Source organism: Prosopis cineraria, unplaced genomic scaffold (assembly GCF_029017545.1).
Source record: "Prosopis cineraria cultivar Desert tree isolate PC_DT_omini unplaced genomic scaffold, ASM2901754v1 PC14, whole genome shotgun sequence".
NCBI classification, from domain to species: domain Eukaryota; kingdom Viridiplantae; phylum Streptophyta; class Magnoliopsida; order Fabales; family Fabaceae; genus Prosopis; species Prosopis cineraria.
The window spans coordinates 25910388-25925830 of NW_026555345.1; the positions used below are offsets into that span (position 1 = coordinate 25910388).

The 15443-nt window shown below is 29.2% G+C and overlaps 2 protein-coding genes across 2 annotated transcripts; one reads left to right on the forward strand and one right to left on the reverse strand.

Moving 5' to 3' along the window:
- Nucleotides 1–882: 882 nt before the first annotated feature.
- LOC129292276 (3-hydroxyisobutyryl-CoA hydrolase 1-like) lies at nt 883–8621 on the reverse strand. Its single transcript, XM_054929854.1, has 14 exons — nt 8566–8621; nt 8096–8176; nt 7682–7750; nt 7307–7370; nt 5231–5310; nt 5046–5129; nt 4428–4512; nt 3039–3124; nt 2597–2721; nt 2117–2177; nt 1920–2021; nt 1736–1837; nt 1534–1575; nt 883–1141 (listed from the first exon to the last, which is right to left on the reverse strand). Exons 1-14 carry the CDS (start codon nt 8602–8604, stop codon nt 1019–1021), a joined length of 1143 nt encoding a protein of 380 aa, XP_054785829.1. The 5' UTR covers nt 8605–8621; the 3' UTR covers nt 883–1018.
- A 3342-nt stretch (nt 8622–11963) lies between these two features.
- Nucleotides 11964–13861, forward strand: LOC129292050 (borneol dehydrogenase, mitochondrial-like). The gene is made up of 2 exons (XM_054929559.1): nt 11964–12064; nt 13055–13861. The coding sequence occupies exons 1-2, from the start codon at nt 12027–12029 to the stop codon at nt 13830–13832; spliced, it is 816 nt and encodes a 271-aa protein (XP_054785534.1). The 5' UTR covers nt 11964–12026; the 3' UTR covers nt 13833–13861.
- Nucleotides 13862–15443: the final 1582 nt, after the last annotated feature.

A 15443-nucleotide genomic window follows, 5' to 3' on the forward strand; every position in this document is an offset into this window, starting at 1 on the left:
AGAAGGAGAGTAGTGAGCATAGGCATGAGCAGTTGAGTGTGAGGGGAGATGAAATTGTGAGGTGTGGGCAGTGAGCATATTAGGTGTGAGTAATCAAGTGAGAGGAAGAGCAGTAGCTTAAGGTTTTCTTCCATTTAGGTCCAAAAGTTGGGTTTTGAAAGGGAAGTAAACCAAACAAGATAATTAAGCTTAGAGAGACGCTTGAGCTCATTTTTCAAGGCTTACCAAGCTCAACACCTTATTAAAATGGGTTTAAATGAGAGACCCTCAAGACTCGACCTTTATTTTTAACTTTACTTTTCAACGTGTAGAATGCTTATATGTTATGATTGTGTGGGCAATGGGCATCATGCTCTTGATTTTTAACTGTTGATTTTAATTTGTTTGGATTTTTGCCTTGCCTTGCATTTTTGTTTAAAAAAAACTTAAACCCATACTTCAACGATGAGAAATTAGTATTACATTTTAAGTTTTTTCTTTTAAATAATTCTTGATAATAATTATCAAGTAAATGACAATGCATCATTACAAATAGGAACCGACTACTAGGAAATGGGAGAGAAGAAATACGAGCAAGATTAGTAGAATGCCACATCTTAACTTTCTAACTCTTAGGCCTCAAGGCTCAAGTTTATATATTGTTTATCTTTATTTTATATTAATTATTAAGTCAAATTTTATTTGATGTGAGACTTTTTGTATCATTTTTAATCTACTTACACTTGAACAGCTTAATACACACATGCCAATTTTTCACAAAATTTTGGAACCATCACACGAAATGATCCTAATTAATCACCTTTCACCCGGGGCAGATTAATTGGTGAGCTTAATTACTCAGACTTAGCCCCGAAAAAATTGCAAGAAAAATCATCGGGGCTTATGACTCCTTGTCCAATAATAACAAGTCCATGCTATTTATGCAACGTTATTATCGTCTAAAACAAGCCTAGAATAATAATCACCCAAGACCTTAATCAGATCCATGCCATATATAACTATTCCACATGGCTTCAGTCTACAGCTTGCTAATGCTTGATCTGTGAGGAAGTTGCAGGCAGTCCCAATTGTCATCTTCAACCTCCCTGAAGTACTGATTTACCATTTCTTCACTTACCAGCTCCAGCTTTGGAGGATCCCACTAATCATAACACATAGACACACACAAATAAAACCAAACAAAAATTGTATTATGCAATGAAGAGGTAAATTCTATTCACTAACCAGTTCCGGCATTTTTTAACCATTTTTTACACGACTAGTGTCATGATTTTTATTATAGGAAAGACCAGTACATTTTTTTCACACTAAAAAAGTTAGAATATAGAGTGGCTCTTAATTTGGAGATTTATAGCCTTCAATCATTTAATAGTGTCTCAAAATTAGTGCATGACTATCTTCATTGAAATGATTTTCAATATGTTAATTTGAAGAGTGTGTGTGTGTGTGTGTTTGTTTTTTTTTTTTTTGGCCAAAACGAGAATTTGAAGTGTGTATTTGAGGGAGATATGCTACGCTACTAGTATGTCCTACCACAGCCTTGTTGTCCTTATGAAATAGCTTTGCTCTTGAACCCTGCAACCATCCAAAGAATATATACTTTAATGATATACTAATTATGATATATTGATACTTCCAATTATGAGCACCGAAGATGACAGTCAACAACTAAACTACACAACATCAATAACATTTATTGTCGAATGAATTGGTTTTGTAATATAATAGTGCTGACCTCATAGAAGTCACTGCTAACAGTTCTTCGAAAGAAATGGCAGGCAATATTGTAATCTCGACAGAGGCATTGTTCAATGCTTTGTCCTCTACCTTCTCTCACCTAATCAAATATAAACATTCAATTTAATTCATTTCATTAATTTGTATTTTTTTTAACGCAATTTCTATCTTCTCAAACTTACTGATCTGAGCCATATCTTGAGGCTCGTTGGACAAGATGCACGTATGTAACTTAACGCATCTGCTATCCACTTTTCTGCTCCATTAACTTCTATTTCCTTTTCCTACAAAAATTATGACATAAGAACAACGTATTATTCTTGTCTAAGAAATCCTGATTTTGATATGAAAAATGAACATCAAATTAAACTACGCGTACCAAGGATCGAACAATTTCCTCAACAGATCCTTTTGAGAAACATTTGTTGATTGTGTCCAGTCTGTTTAATTTGTAAAAAGAGCTTTTAATGTAATCAGTGAAAGATTTAAGTACATGTAACATGCACATGGTTGGATAGTTAGAAACTAACAAGAATTGATGAAGATCATTATTTTCCAATGAATATGACTTAGCTTTACGCAATTCCGTTTTTTCTTCTTTATATTGGTTTACTGTGCAGCCATGCGTGGTTCATATCTATGATCCTTAGCATTTGAAAAAAATAAAAAATAAAAGCTAAAGGTAGAAAATCAAACAGATGAAAGAACATTCATGCACACACACACACACACAAGTTTCACCTGTTCATAATGAAGCCATATATATACAATGAAACTTACCAGGTCCTATCATCTAGTTGTGTCTTAGACTATGAGAAAAGCGCGTGTACATCATGAAATAGAATAACCACCAAATTACCTCCTCAAGGGGCTGTCTTCCTTAAGATAAGCTATTTCATCAGTAAATTTGTCAATTAATGTGGCAATTGTTGACATATCTGCAGTTGTAATGGATTGCAGGGCATTTTCCAGCAAATTTAGCTTCTGTTGCACGCAGGAAAGTTACGTCATGTAAATTTTACAAGCTAATACGTCAACAGTCAATTATGGATTTAAATCTTTTGATACTAAAAATTGTGAATTTATGTGAAGTTTTCTTTTTTTTCTTTTTAATATTTTCATTCATTTTATTATTTTTTATATAAAACATAAAGTACTTAAAAAGTTAAACTTCATGAAACAATTCACGAATTCTCAATTTTAGAGAATTTAAATCCTCACATTATAGTTTCAAGTAAAGAGGCTGAGGAAACAAACACACACAGAGAAGGACACAATATAATGTTGTCATATATGTATACCTTTGAAGGGACAAAATGAGTAGCTAGGCCACATTTAAGCATTTCTGCTCCGTTCAAACGAGTTCCTGTCAACCCCAGATAATCTCCTATATATATATATATATATATATATAATGCATGTGATATAAATAGGAGAATTAAAATAATTAGTACCACAAGAACAATAAATTGCAGTGTCTCTAAAATGAAACAGGTATTTAACTGAACTAACTTTTGCTTTTGATTCATGCATGTTTGTTTCTTAGCATGACTTTCATTCTAGCGAGTAATCGCATGAATTTTTTAAGGAATTAATGGACGACTAATTAAGGCCACGAAAGCAAAGAGCAAAAGGAACGACAACTCACGTTTTTGTTTCTTTCACTAGTTAATTTGAGTTTTGACCAGTTTAATTTAGAAGAATTGACCAATTGGGTCTAGTTTTCCAAGTTTCATTTGATATTATGAATTGGCTGATTTTTTCAGCAGAACTTGGGTGAATTGGCCAATTTGGTCCGATAAGTTTCTTTTGATGTATATGGTTCGATTATACGATATGCTACGTATTTACGAGTGTCAGTTAATAGTATAAATGATGGCACATGAAAGTCAATGTTAGGTTTGCTACTATAAAAATGTGGCCTGGACCAATCATGAGAATAAAAAATAATGTAAATGATCTGGTATACTCCCTCTAGTCACATGGAAAACTTTTAGAGAAACTTGGTATATATCATGTTATCCATGATATATCTAATAAAAACATAACATTCAAATAACGTTGAATATAAATTTATTATGATATTAATGATGGTAAAAGGAGATAAAAGAGAGAAATTAAATAGGCATTATATTATAAAAATAATGTCACATAAGATTTTAGTTGATTGAATTGGTGCAATTTTATTGGATAGACTATAGATGATATGGTGCACCAGGTCCATTTAAAATTTTTTCTTGATTACATATGCAAAAAATAAATGTTATATCAAGATTAAGAAAGTTAATTATTTTTCTTGATTTACGTGTGCCATGGATTTTTCCCCCCTAACATGCCCTACTAATAATGTTTAAATTTTATTCATTCCTTAATGATGACCATTTATTGTCATTATTTCCATCTATACTCCTATTTAAAACAACTGATGTAAGGGGCAAAATTGAAATCCATATTAATTGCAGAAGTTTTTGCCAATATTTAAGGCCAAGAAAAATTTAATTAGTAGCTTTTGCTATACATGAAACAGGAGGGAATATGTTGGCCAAAAGGAAAAAAAAAAAAAACAAAGAAACAGGAGGAAATATCTCTTTGTATATTATTAGTTAATCGAATAAAACATTCTTCTATATGGAATTGTTAAAACTTAAATGTTGTTAACCTAACAGTGGACAAAAAGATTAGAATAATACCAAAATAGCCAGGAAGCCTTGAGAGAAAGTATGAAGCACCTACGTCTGGAAAGAGCCCTATAGATGCTTCTGGCATGGCAAACACCTATTCAATGAATGTCACACTATTAGCCTAATTTGACCACAATAAATGGTACCCAATATCAATAACATATACTCCCAATACTAATTACTAATTACTCCTCCTGTTTTTAAATATAAGTAAAAACTAATAAATGATTAATTCCTCCATTTTTAACAAGCAAAACAATAAATTTTTAACAAGTACTATAGCGTTTATAACTTCTTTCCTAAACTCTCTTTCATTAAATGATGGTATCGTTAAATTATAATAAAAAATTACAGATTAATTAAAATGATATTTTAATCTAAAATTCTTAATTTCAGGCATATTTATTTGGCTTAGTCAATTTTCTTCAACTCTGGGAATTAGTTAAAATCTGCTTATATTTAAAAATGAAGAGAGTACTAGTTGCATTACGTTACAAATTACATTACATTACAAATATGTATAAAAGCTAGTGAGATTAAGTTGAGCAATGTTTATATACAAAAGTTACGATGAATAGCAAGACTTTTGAAATCTAGTGATGATAAAAGAGAAAAGACCATACATACAGTTTTTTCAGTGACAACTCTAAAAGTTGTGTTCATGGATAGGCCAGCTCCTCCTCCCATGACCACTCCATTAATCAGACACACCTTCATATCATTAATTAAACAAATTAACTATGATTAGGTTCCACTTCCATTTGTAGTTAATAAATCATTTATTCTTATGACTTTAGAAATCAAATGCTCACCATTGGCTTTTTGTAGGTTGCTATTAAATGGTCCAACATGAGCTGTTTCTTGTAAAAGCTTGCTGGGTAGGTCCAATGTCCTATTTCCAATCAGCATTAATTATTTTGCACATGAATATTTTTGAAAATTAATCACACATTCACACCCAATATACATACATATATGTACATATATAGGAGCCGAATTTATTTTCCATCCAATTTATTTGCTGTATAATATTAAAGAAGTGAAGGCGATCCAAAAATTTAAAAACCAAAATATTAAATTATTAAAATGTTTAAGACAAAATTAAAGTTAAAATAAGCATAACATATTTCAGTTTACATGCTCAAGACAAAAAAGATATAAAACGTCAAAATCATATTTTTATACATATACCAAGAGTAATACAGTATAAATAACATAGTGATAAAATTATCTACCAAGGAATTTTGGATTGGCATAATTATTTCTTGTTAAAGCCGGTTTGTTTTAGCTTATTTTGTGAAAAAAGTATTTTTTAAAAAAATTTATTTTGTAAGTTTTTATGAGTTTTGTTTAAACTTTTAAAAATAATCACAACAGAAAAAGTAAATTTTTAATTATTTTAATAAGCTAATTTGGGTAGCTTTTAAAAATAATTTGATATATTAGATGAGAGAAAATGTTTTATAAGAGCAGGATATGCGATGTGAAGATATCATAAAATTTAAAAATAACTAAAAAATAAATTATTTTTATAAAACAAAAAGAAGATATCATAAAATTTAAAATAACTAATCAATAGTAACTTTTTAATTATTGTAACCAGCCATAAAATAATATTTTCCTTTTATAAAATCTTTATAAAATAAATCCCTTTTTATAAAATCTCCATATTATGTAAAAATTACTTATTTTTAATTTTAAACAAACGACCATACAAATAAACTAATACTTATATACCTATATATAATAAATTTATTACAAACCACATTATTTATAATATATGAACTTATTTCTCTCGTCCCATACAAATAAATAGAAAAAAGTGTCGTGTAGATAAACCATATAATAAACAATGCAGATCCAAAAAAAAAAAGAAAAAAAATTACATATAGATTTTATGGAATAGACTTATTCACAATAAGTCTCTTGAAATTTGAAAACTACAACCAAATCCTTTGAAATTTGAATATAATTTGAAAGAAAAAGATAACTTTTGGTCCTTGTACTTTACTCATGTTTTGCTATAAGTTCTTGCACTTTTTTTTCGTATTCTGAGTCCCTACACTTTTATTTTTCAGTGTTCTAGGTCCCTAAATGACCAAAATGATTAAAGTGTAGGGACCTTAAATGAAAGTAAAATATCAAAAATGAAAGTGTAAGGATTCAAAATATTGAAAAAAATACAGGAATCTATAGCAAAATACGAGCAAAATGTATGGACCAAAAGTTATATTTTTTTCTAATTTGAAATTAGGCTTCAATGACAATAAGACCCTTATAAAACATACATCAATCAAATAATTAATTTTTAACTATTTTATCAGTAATTTACAATTATAATTTTAATCTTTTATAACTGTAATTTTACATATCCAATAATTAAATTGAGTTTAATTGTTTGATTGATGTAATGTATATACATTTAATAAGAGCATTACTGTCTTTTTATTTTAATTTCAAATTTCCCTTAGGTCCCAAGGGATTTAGTCATGATTATTGAATTTTGAGACACTTATTTATAAATAATTCAACTCTACGTGATATATATATATATATATATATAAAATTTTTCAAAAAAAAAAAAACTATGACAAAGTGTTTTGACAAGTAACTTGCGTATGAAGTCAGCTTTGGATACATTTAAAATGAAAACAAAGGTAGCTTTTCATTTTTCAACTATCAAATTGTTCAACTAAAGTATAATAATGACAAAGAAGTGTATAATTTTTTAAGAATAACATGGTCAATATATAATTTTTTATTGAATCAAATATTTATTAAAAATCCAGTTATATCTTGAATCGATTAAAATATTTAATGCTAATTAAATGAATAAACTTCAAGAATTGTACGAAAAACAACATGCTGAATTTAAACACTGTACCTACCTGCAACTGAAGAAGTAATTACTGATATCACATCACCGCCAGCACAAAAAGCTTTTCCATTAGCCTGTATTATAAAAAAAAAATCGAAATGCTTTGTATATAATTACAACTTTTAATTAGACATCAGTATGAAATTAAGAATTTAATTAACAAAGTCTATATGTATGTCTTATGGAGTTATATTGTTTTACGGAGTTGAATAACGATTGAGACTCATAAAACCCCACTTGCAGAATTATTCTCATATTTCTATTTTTCTTTTGACTCTTCCATATTATACCTGCATCAATTTATATTGTTTGGGAGTGAACCGAAATTTATTTAAATTCAAATAATGAAAGATTATGGTCGAGAAATCTTCGACAGCTCATTTACCTTCAAAATCACCAGTTTAACTGACGGTTCATTCTCATACAACGTTAATCCCTCCTTCATCTGACTTACCTGCAAAAGTAGAGAGAAGTCATTGATTAATATCCGGAAACCAATGAATTCTACATCTTACTCTTCTCCAAGTTGCTTAGTCCTTTTATTATAGAAAATTTGACACGTTCAGGGAACGATGGGAACTTTTTTTTTTTTTAATTAGGGTGAAAATAAGGAAAAAAATTAAAAGTCAATTTTGAGTATAAAGTTCTAAATTTCTTCATGACAAGTAGGTCATGTATTTCTCCAAAAATAATCACTTTTTAACTAAGGATTAGATATGAATCACAGTAAGTACTTTGGCTTCTAATTATAATTAAGCAATTTGCTAGTCAAGATTTTTTCGAAGCGAACTCAACAAACCATTTCGTGATTGAGACTATTCAGCTTTTGAGGCCTGTTTAGTATCACTTCCTTCACACCGGAATTTCCAATGAAAAGTACCTACAATATAATGACACAAAATATCATCATAAAATATCAAGACTCCAGCAAGTCCCGATCACACAAGGACCACGAATAATACATAATACATATGGAAGCTTATTATATTCAAACTCCATTCAACATACGAGATTCGTTCTAGTATTTATAAAAGGCAATGGAGGAGAAAAAAATAAATATATGTTTATTAAAAATATACAACACAAATAATGTCAAAAAAGAAATCTCCAAATGTCTTTTGCTCTCCCTCAAATAAATGTTTGTTATAGTTAAAAGATGAACTATGGTTGAATTATATTCATGAGTGTAATTAAGATAGCATATATGGGTATGCAAAACGAAGGGAAAATGGAAACGGCAGATTACTATTCCAACGATGAAATTAATACCTGGTTTATTTCTCTCACAAAGGTTAAACTCAGAGCCATAGTTCAAAAAATATGACTCAAATTCTCAATTGAATGGACAAGAAATACAGGACTCTACCATGACAAGTAATAAGGTTGGGGATCTATATATAATGTTAAAGATACTCTGACGCACATCACATATTAAAACACCGTCTTCATCACAAATTAGCATGTGATTTGTGATTAAATTTAAATTTATTAAATACATATTCAACATATAATTTGTGTTTAGAAAATTTCACTGATAATTTAGTCACGAGATTGACAGGTTCGACGATAGTCTAGGCATTTAGAAAACGGACTATGAGAATTAAAATTGGTTTCATTCAATTATTTGGCCGACGGCTTTTTTGCCCTTATCTCTGCCCACTGTTTAAAAGGTTAATTAAACACTTCGTGATCTCAAATATCATTGATGTCAACAACCAAAGTTTTGGCTTATATGCTTTCATAATTTTTAAATATTTTTACCAGAACATAATTGTTTTCTGACCACATGGAATATGATTTTTGAATAAACTTTTAATTATTTCTTATTAGAATTTTTCATACACGTAATATTATTTAATCATGCTGATTCATTTGATTTTTTTGACTAAGTTCGGAATCAAATTAACCATAAAAAATATGCCATGACATCTTACCTGAGATATACACAATGGGAAAACAACTGTAACGATGTATAAATATTTCTTTTAGGAAAATGCACGTGTGTATATATGGTAAACGTCATTTATGGAAGCCAAATTACTTTGATTAATAATTATATATAATCAACCCTACAATTCCAGTAAAAAAATTATATATCATATTTAATAACAGTTTATAAAAAATATATTATTTAAAAATTTTATAAATTTAATTTATTAATGTAAAAAATATAATTTGATCGAAATAAAAATATAAAATAAACCATTTTCATATTATAATCATATAATGCACGACTTCTATAAAGAATAACGAAGAAGTACCAAAATATCCGATTTTTATATATTTTATTGATGATTATAGATTTTTTTCAATGTTATCCGTTTGAATGTGTTAGGTATAATAATTAAGTTTATACAATTAATTCTAAATTTTCTTGATAGAAAGAATACTTTAACAAAACAAAGCTTTAATTTGTGCCCATGACATGTGCGAAGTAATTAATGCCATTCGTCATGCATTTCTAAGTTGTCTTATAATATGTATGAATGAATAAAAAAGGAAGAAATAAATTCAGGTAGATCAAATTGCCGCCCATGTGTTCTGGCTTAGTCATCTTATCATCCTTTTGTTTATAAGAAAGTAAACAGATTCACCCATCTTATGCGTGTGAATTGAATTTAAAAAGGGAATGAATAAATTAATCAAATTCTAGCTCAGTCATCTTCTCATGACGTCACCATTGTCGCGTCATTATCCTTTTTTTTTTTTTAACAGCGTTGTTATCCTTTTGTTTAAGGTTTAATACACCAAATTGCATTTGTTAACAACGAGTTCGGTGTGGGTGTGTTATTATAAAAAAGTAAACTAGATATATACTCCCTCACTTTAAAAATATAAAATATTTTTGAGAAGTTAAATGTTTAAAAATATAAAACATTTTTAATCTTTCAAGGTATAATTATTATCTTTTTTTAAAATACCCATATTAAATAAATTAATTTATATTTATTTCATTTTGAAACTCTCTATTAAATAAAGATAAATATGAACAGATAAAATTAATTTAAAAATAAATAATTATTTATTGAGAGGTAAAATTTAATTAAAAATATTTATATTTTTTAACAGAAGGAGTTTATATTTTTTGATATGTAAGGAATAATTCACTCATCTTATATGTGTGAAATGAATTAAAAAAAGGAAAGAAATAAAGTAACGAAGTTATATAGCTGTGTCATCTTCTCATGATGTCACCATTGTTGCGTCATTATCCTTCCTTTTCACAGCGTCATTAACCTTTCGTGTAATGTTTAATACACCGACTTGCAATTTTTAACACCGTTTCGTGTGGGTGTTATTACAAAAAAGTAAACTAGATATATAAATTTTTTTATATGTAAGGATAATTCACGCATCTTATTACATGTGTGAAATGAATTAAAAAAAAGAAAAAAATAAATTAACGAAGTTATCGCTCTGTCATCTTCTCATGATGTCACCATTATGGCGTCATTATCCTTTTGTTTAAGGTTTAATTTAAACACCTAGTGACAATTTTTTACAATGTTTCATGTGGATGTTATTATAAGAAGGTAAACTATATAGATTATAGTCATATTTGTTTTAATATGCGTAGAATAATTAACACCTTTGAATAAGGCCGCCAATTCATGTTTTTTTTATAAACCCATAAAAACGTGAGACCGGTAGATATGCGTGATACATGAATTATAATTTTTGTATTAATAAAAAAAATTCTGCTTATATACCTAATATAGAACATGTGAATTTTTATATATTATTTATTCCATAACAAACTCTTATTATTAATATTATTAACACTTTAAAATTCACCTGTTTTAATTTAATTACATATAATTAAGTATATTAAATATATAAAAACAAATATCCAAGTCATATAATAAAAAAAAAAAAATATTTTATAGGCCAAATGGTGTTATACATAATTAATTGATTTTCAAAATATGATATTTAAATTATTTTACTAAAAACTAATTAAACAGTATGAGTTAAATATTTAAACAAAAATAATACTTGTATGCTATAAAAAATATATATAAACAGATGTTTAAAATTTAAATTTAACTATAAAAGTTTATACTGATAACTGATAAAATATAAATACTAATAAAAATTAAATTCACTAAGGTGATGATTGGATTAATGGATTTAAATTTAAATTTAAATGTAGTATTTAAAATTCTTCTGCTTGAATTGTGTAAAAAAATTTAAAGGAATAAGAGAGACAAGTTGAGAACTGAAAATGAAAAATTAAAAATAATAAGCTTATCTCTGTTCTTGAATTGAAAAAAAATATAAGCACGAGATAGAAGTGAAGAGACAAGAGTAATAAAGATACCAATTAATAAAAATGTAAAGAGAATGAGAAAGTTGGAGTAAACTATAATAAAAAATTGGCTTTGGATTCTTTAGTTTATATATCTAAATGGGAGATTTGCCCAAATTCAAATTCTCATTAATCCAAACACAACATATTTAGTTTCATCAAGTGTTAAATTAAAAAATCGAAACAATAAATTAAAATAAAAAGAATACAAAGTCAGAGGTCGTAATGTACGTAACTAGAACATAATTCCATAGATGAGGAAGATTCCTAGAAGATGCTGCTAAATTTCATCCTAAGATGGTCACGTTGTGTTTATATATCTATTCAAGTTAGGGAAGTTTTCATATGTAGTTTCGTCTTTCAAGATTTAGAGTCCATTTTGAAGCTATCAGTACTGCAATATCTCTAATTTCTTGTTGATATGGCAAGTCTTCCACAGCTCGCTCTAGAGGCAACAAGGTACACACACACACACACACGCTGGGAAATTCTCATATGGCTCTTCTATTTTTTTTTTGGTTTATCTATCTTCTTTTCTGATATTCATAATTATCTAGAACAATTCGTCCTTGTATTACAACTGTTGGGGGTTCATTTATTTATTTTTTTGAATGACTTAAAAGGATTATAAAAACGAAGGAGAAGACAAAATAAAATCACTATCTATGCTCTTGCAGAAGCCATAGGCAAACCACAAGATCACTGATCACCCGCCAAATGGTTTGCTATAAAACACATATATGGATTCCCTATGTGGCTCTTTACTATTATCAAGATAATTTTCCTCTTTTGTTATTGATTAATCGATTTTAACATTTTTTTTTATATACACATCGATTTCAACATTTTGACGCAATACATCCATTATTTTTTTTTTTTTGGCAGAGTTCTGATCAATTGTTTTACAACACCATTTGTGTATGTCAATCTGCGGATAAATTTTTGAGAGAATATGCCTCAGGATCAAATTGATAAGTTATTTATTAAGAAAGATTCCGAATTTATGAAATTATCCTGCACGATAAGGTTAAAAACAACTATAATGAAAGACTGAAGAGTCTGAGACCATTTAGTAGTCATATGTTCTGCAATTAGCACTTGAATTGACAAAGAAAATTGGGAGAATAGCACAAAAGGACCCTTGAAAAATATCAAAGATCTTTTACAGCTGAAACATCATGAATTTACAATGCCAAGGTCTTTATTTTACATTAATATCCTTCCAGGGTCTTCAATTGTCATTCTCCCAAGAAAATTTCATGGTCAAGTTGAGATTCATCAAATTTTCATGTTGACTTCAACATATCATGCTGGCCTATGAAAATTTCGTATTCACTGTATGTAAAAGATCTGGGATCCTCCTATGGTGTGCTGCCACCTCTCTAATTTATCAAGAAGTGGGTTAAATGTGTGCAGCTGCATGTCCTTTGACGACATGTTTATGTGCAGATTACAAGGAAAAGTAGCATTGATCACAGGTGGGGCTAGGGGAATAGGAGCATGCATGGCAAGGCTCTTCAGCAGACATGGGGCTAAGGTGGTAATTGCAGACATTCGAGACCAACAAGGGCAAGCTGTATGCAATGACATTGGATCCAAATATGCTTCCTACGTTCACTGTGATGTTACAAAAGAATCCGACGTTGAAACTGCCGTAAACACTGCTATTTTCAAGCATCAAAAGCTTGATATATTAGTCAACAACGCTTTCATAATAAACGAAGCTAAACCAAGCATTGTTGACAATGAAGTGACCGAATTTGAGCGTATTCTTAGTGTGAACCTAACAGGCCCTTTCTTGGGCACCAAGCATGCTGCTAAAGTTATGATTCCAGAAAGAAAGGGAAGCATAATAAATGTGGGCAGTGTTTGTTCAAGTGTAGGAGGGGTTGCAACACATGCTTACACAAGTTCTAAGCATGGCTTGGTGGGCCTCACCAAGAATGGGGCTGCTGAGCTTGGAAAATTTGGGATCCGTGTGAACTGTGTATCTCCGTATTTCGTTGCAAATGTTGCTGCAAAAGATTTCTTCCAATTAGATGATGAAGGATGCTCCAGTGTTTATTCTAATCTCGAAGGGATTTATCTTCAAGAAGAAGATGTGGCTCAAGCCGCGCTTTATTTGGCTAGTGATGAATCCAGGTACATAAGTGGGCATAATCTAGCCATAGATGGGGGATTTACTAGTATTAATCCAATTTTTGGTTTGTTTTCAAGATCAAAGTAGGTCCATTATGTTCTTCTTCTTGGTGTAATTTGTTGTTGTGGAACTGATCCCTTTTAATTTCTATGTAATAAATAATTTTAGTATTGAATTTCATTTAGTCTATTAGTAATCAATTGGGAAAATGAAAATTAAGAACCCCCTGAGATCATTAATTTTAATTAAGGACCATAAAATATTGAAATCATAATTGAGGACCCTGGTCCTTATTTGAAATAAAAAACGTACATAACTTTATAAAATTTCTCCTTACTAAACACTAAAATGTACATAACACTACTGAAATCACTATCGTGGCATGTAAATATTGTTAATATCAATTGGAAAAATAATCAACTACTCTTGGAAATAAATTGTTTCCTAATATTAAAGAAACTCACTTTTAAACATTCAAATGTCACTTATAAATATATATAAGTAACTCGAGAATTTACTAACCTTATTTAGAAATATGAACCTAATGACTTGTCAAATTTCATACTTATTTATATATAGTTGCCACCTAAAAAATAAAGAAATAACATTGCTAAAATCACTATCATAGTTTGGGAATATTATTAATGTCAGTTGAAAAATAACAAACCACACTTGAAAATAAATTCTTTCTCAATATGAAAGAAACTCACTTTTGAAACATTTCAAGGTCATTTTTGAATATAAAAAAATGACTTAAGAATTTACTAACTTCATTCAATCATTTTTTCCTTAGGAACTTTTAAGACATTTCACATTTTTTTAAAAATTTCAAATAAAGACTATAGTCTTTAATTAGGATTTTAATATTTTATTGTCCTCAATTGATATTAATGACTTTATGAGTCCTTAATTGTCATTTTCCCTAATCAATTTTAGCCACCTCAGTCTAACACAGAAGCATGGTATGATGAGGTATTGGTAGAGGTTCAAAGTTTTAACTCTCTTCTTGATGTAATAGTAATACTAGAACTTGTAGAGTTCTAATAATAATTAACTATTTGTTGCCAGTGTGAAACCGTCACATATAACAACAACGGCTTGGGAAATAATAATGATAAAATAAACAACTATATATAATTAGATGCGAGTGTGCAAGAGCGGTTTTTTTTTTTTTTTTTCAAGTACAAAAGGCAAGCTGAAACCTGAATGGGTGTCTATATGTGTGACTCCAAAACTTTGATTTTGATCCCAACCTATGAAAAAATTTCAAAGTTTTCTTTTATGATCTTAATATTTAACTACTAATTTGTCTAAAAATAATTTTTTTTAAAGATGGATTATATTCCACTAATAGATCTCCTCTCGATATGAACGTGGTGTGCCTTCATTAATTAGAGTGTTAGAAATATGAGCCCAACTTTTTTTTTTTTTTTTTGGGTGTCAAAGATACTTTCATTCACTATTGAAATAACCAAAACCAACAACAAAGGAAGGCAGCATCCAGCCAAGGAAATAAAACAACGCAGGAACAGGCACAGAAGGCAGAAAAGAAAGCCAAAACCAAACAGTAGCAGTAAAATAAAAAAACAACTGAAAAGAACAAAGATGCAGCAGCAACAGCAAACGAAAAACAGCATTAGCCAACACCCGAGCGAGCAACTGGAGCAACAGAGGCAGAGGGACGTTCTTCAACACTCT

Coding starts and splice junctions, on each gene's coding strand:
- LOC129292276 (XM_054929854.1), bottom strand. CDS start 8,604: ATGGCTCTGAGTTTAACCTTTGTGAGAGAAATAAACCAG. Junction 8,177..8,565: donor TTGTGAGAGAAATAAACCAG/GTATTAATTTCA, acceptor ATTATATTGTAG/GTACTTTTCATTGGAAATTC. Junction 2,022..2,116: donor AGGAAATTGTTCGATCCTTG/GTACGCGTAGTT, acceptor TAATTTTTGTAG/GAAAAGGAAATAGAAGTTAA.
- LOC129292050 (XM_054929559.1), top strand. CDS start 12,027: ATGGCAAGTCTTCCACAGCTCGCTCTAGAGGCAACAAG. Junction 12,065..13,054: donor CTCGCTCTAGAGGCAACAAG/GTACACACACAC, acceptor GTTTATGTGCAG/ATTACAAGGAAAAGTAGCAT.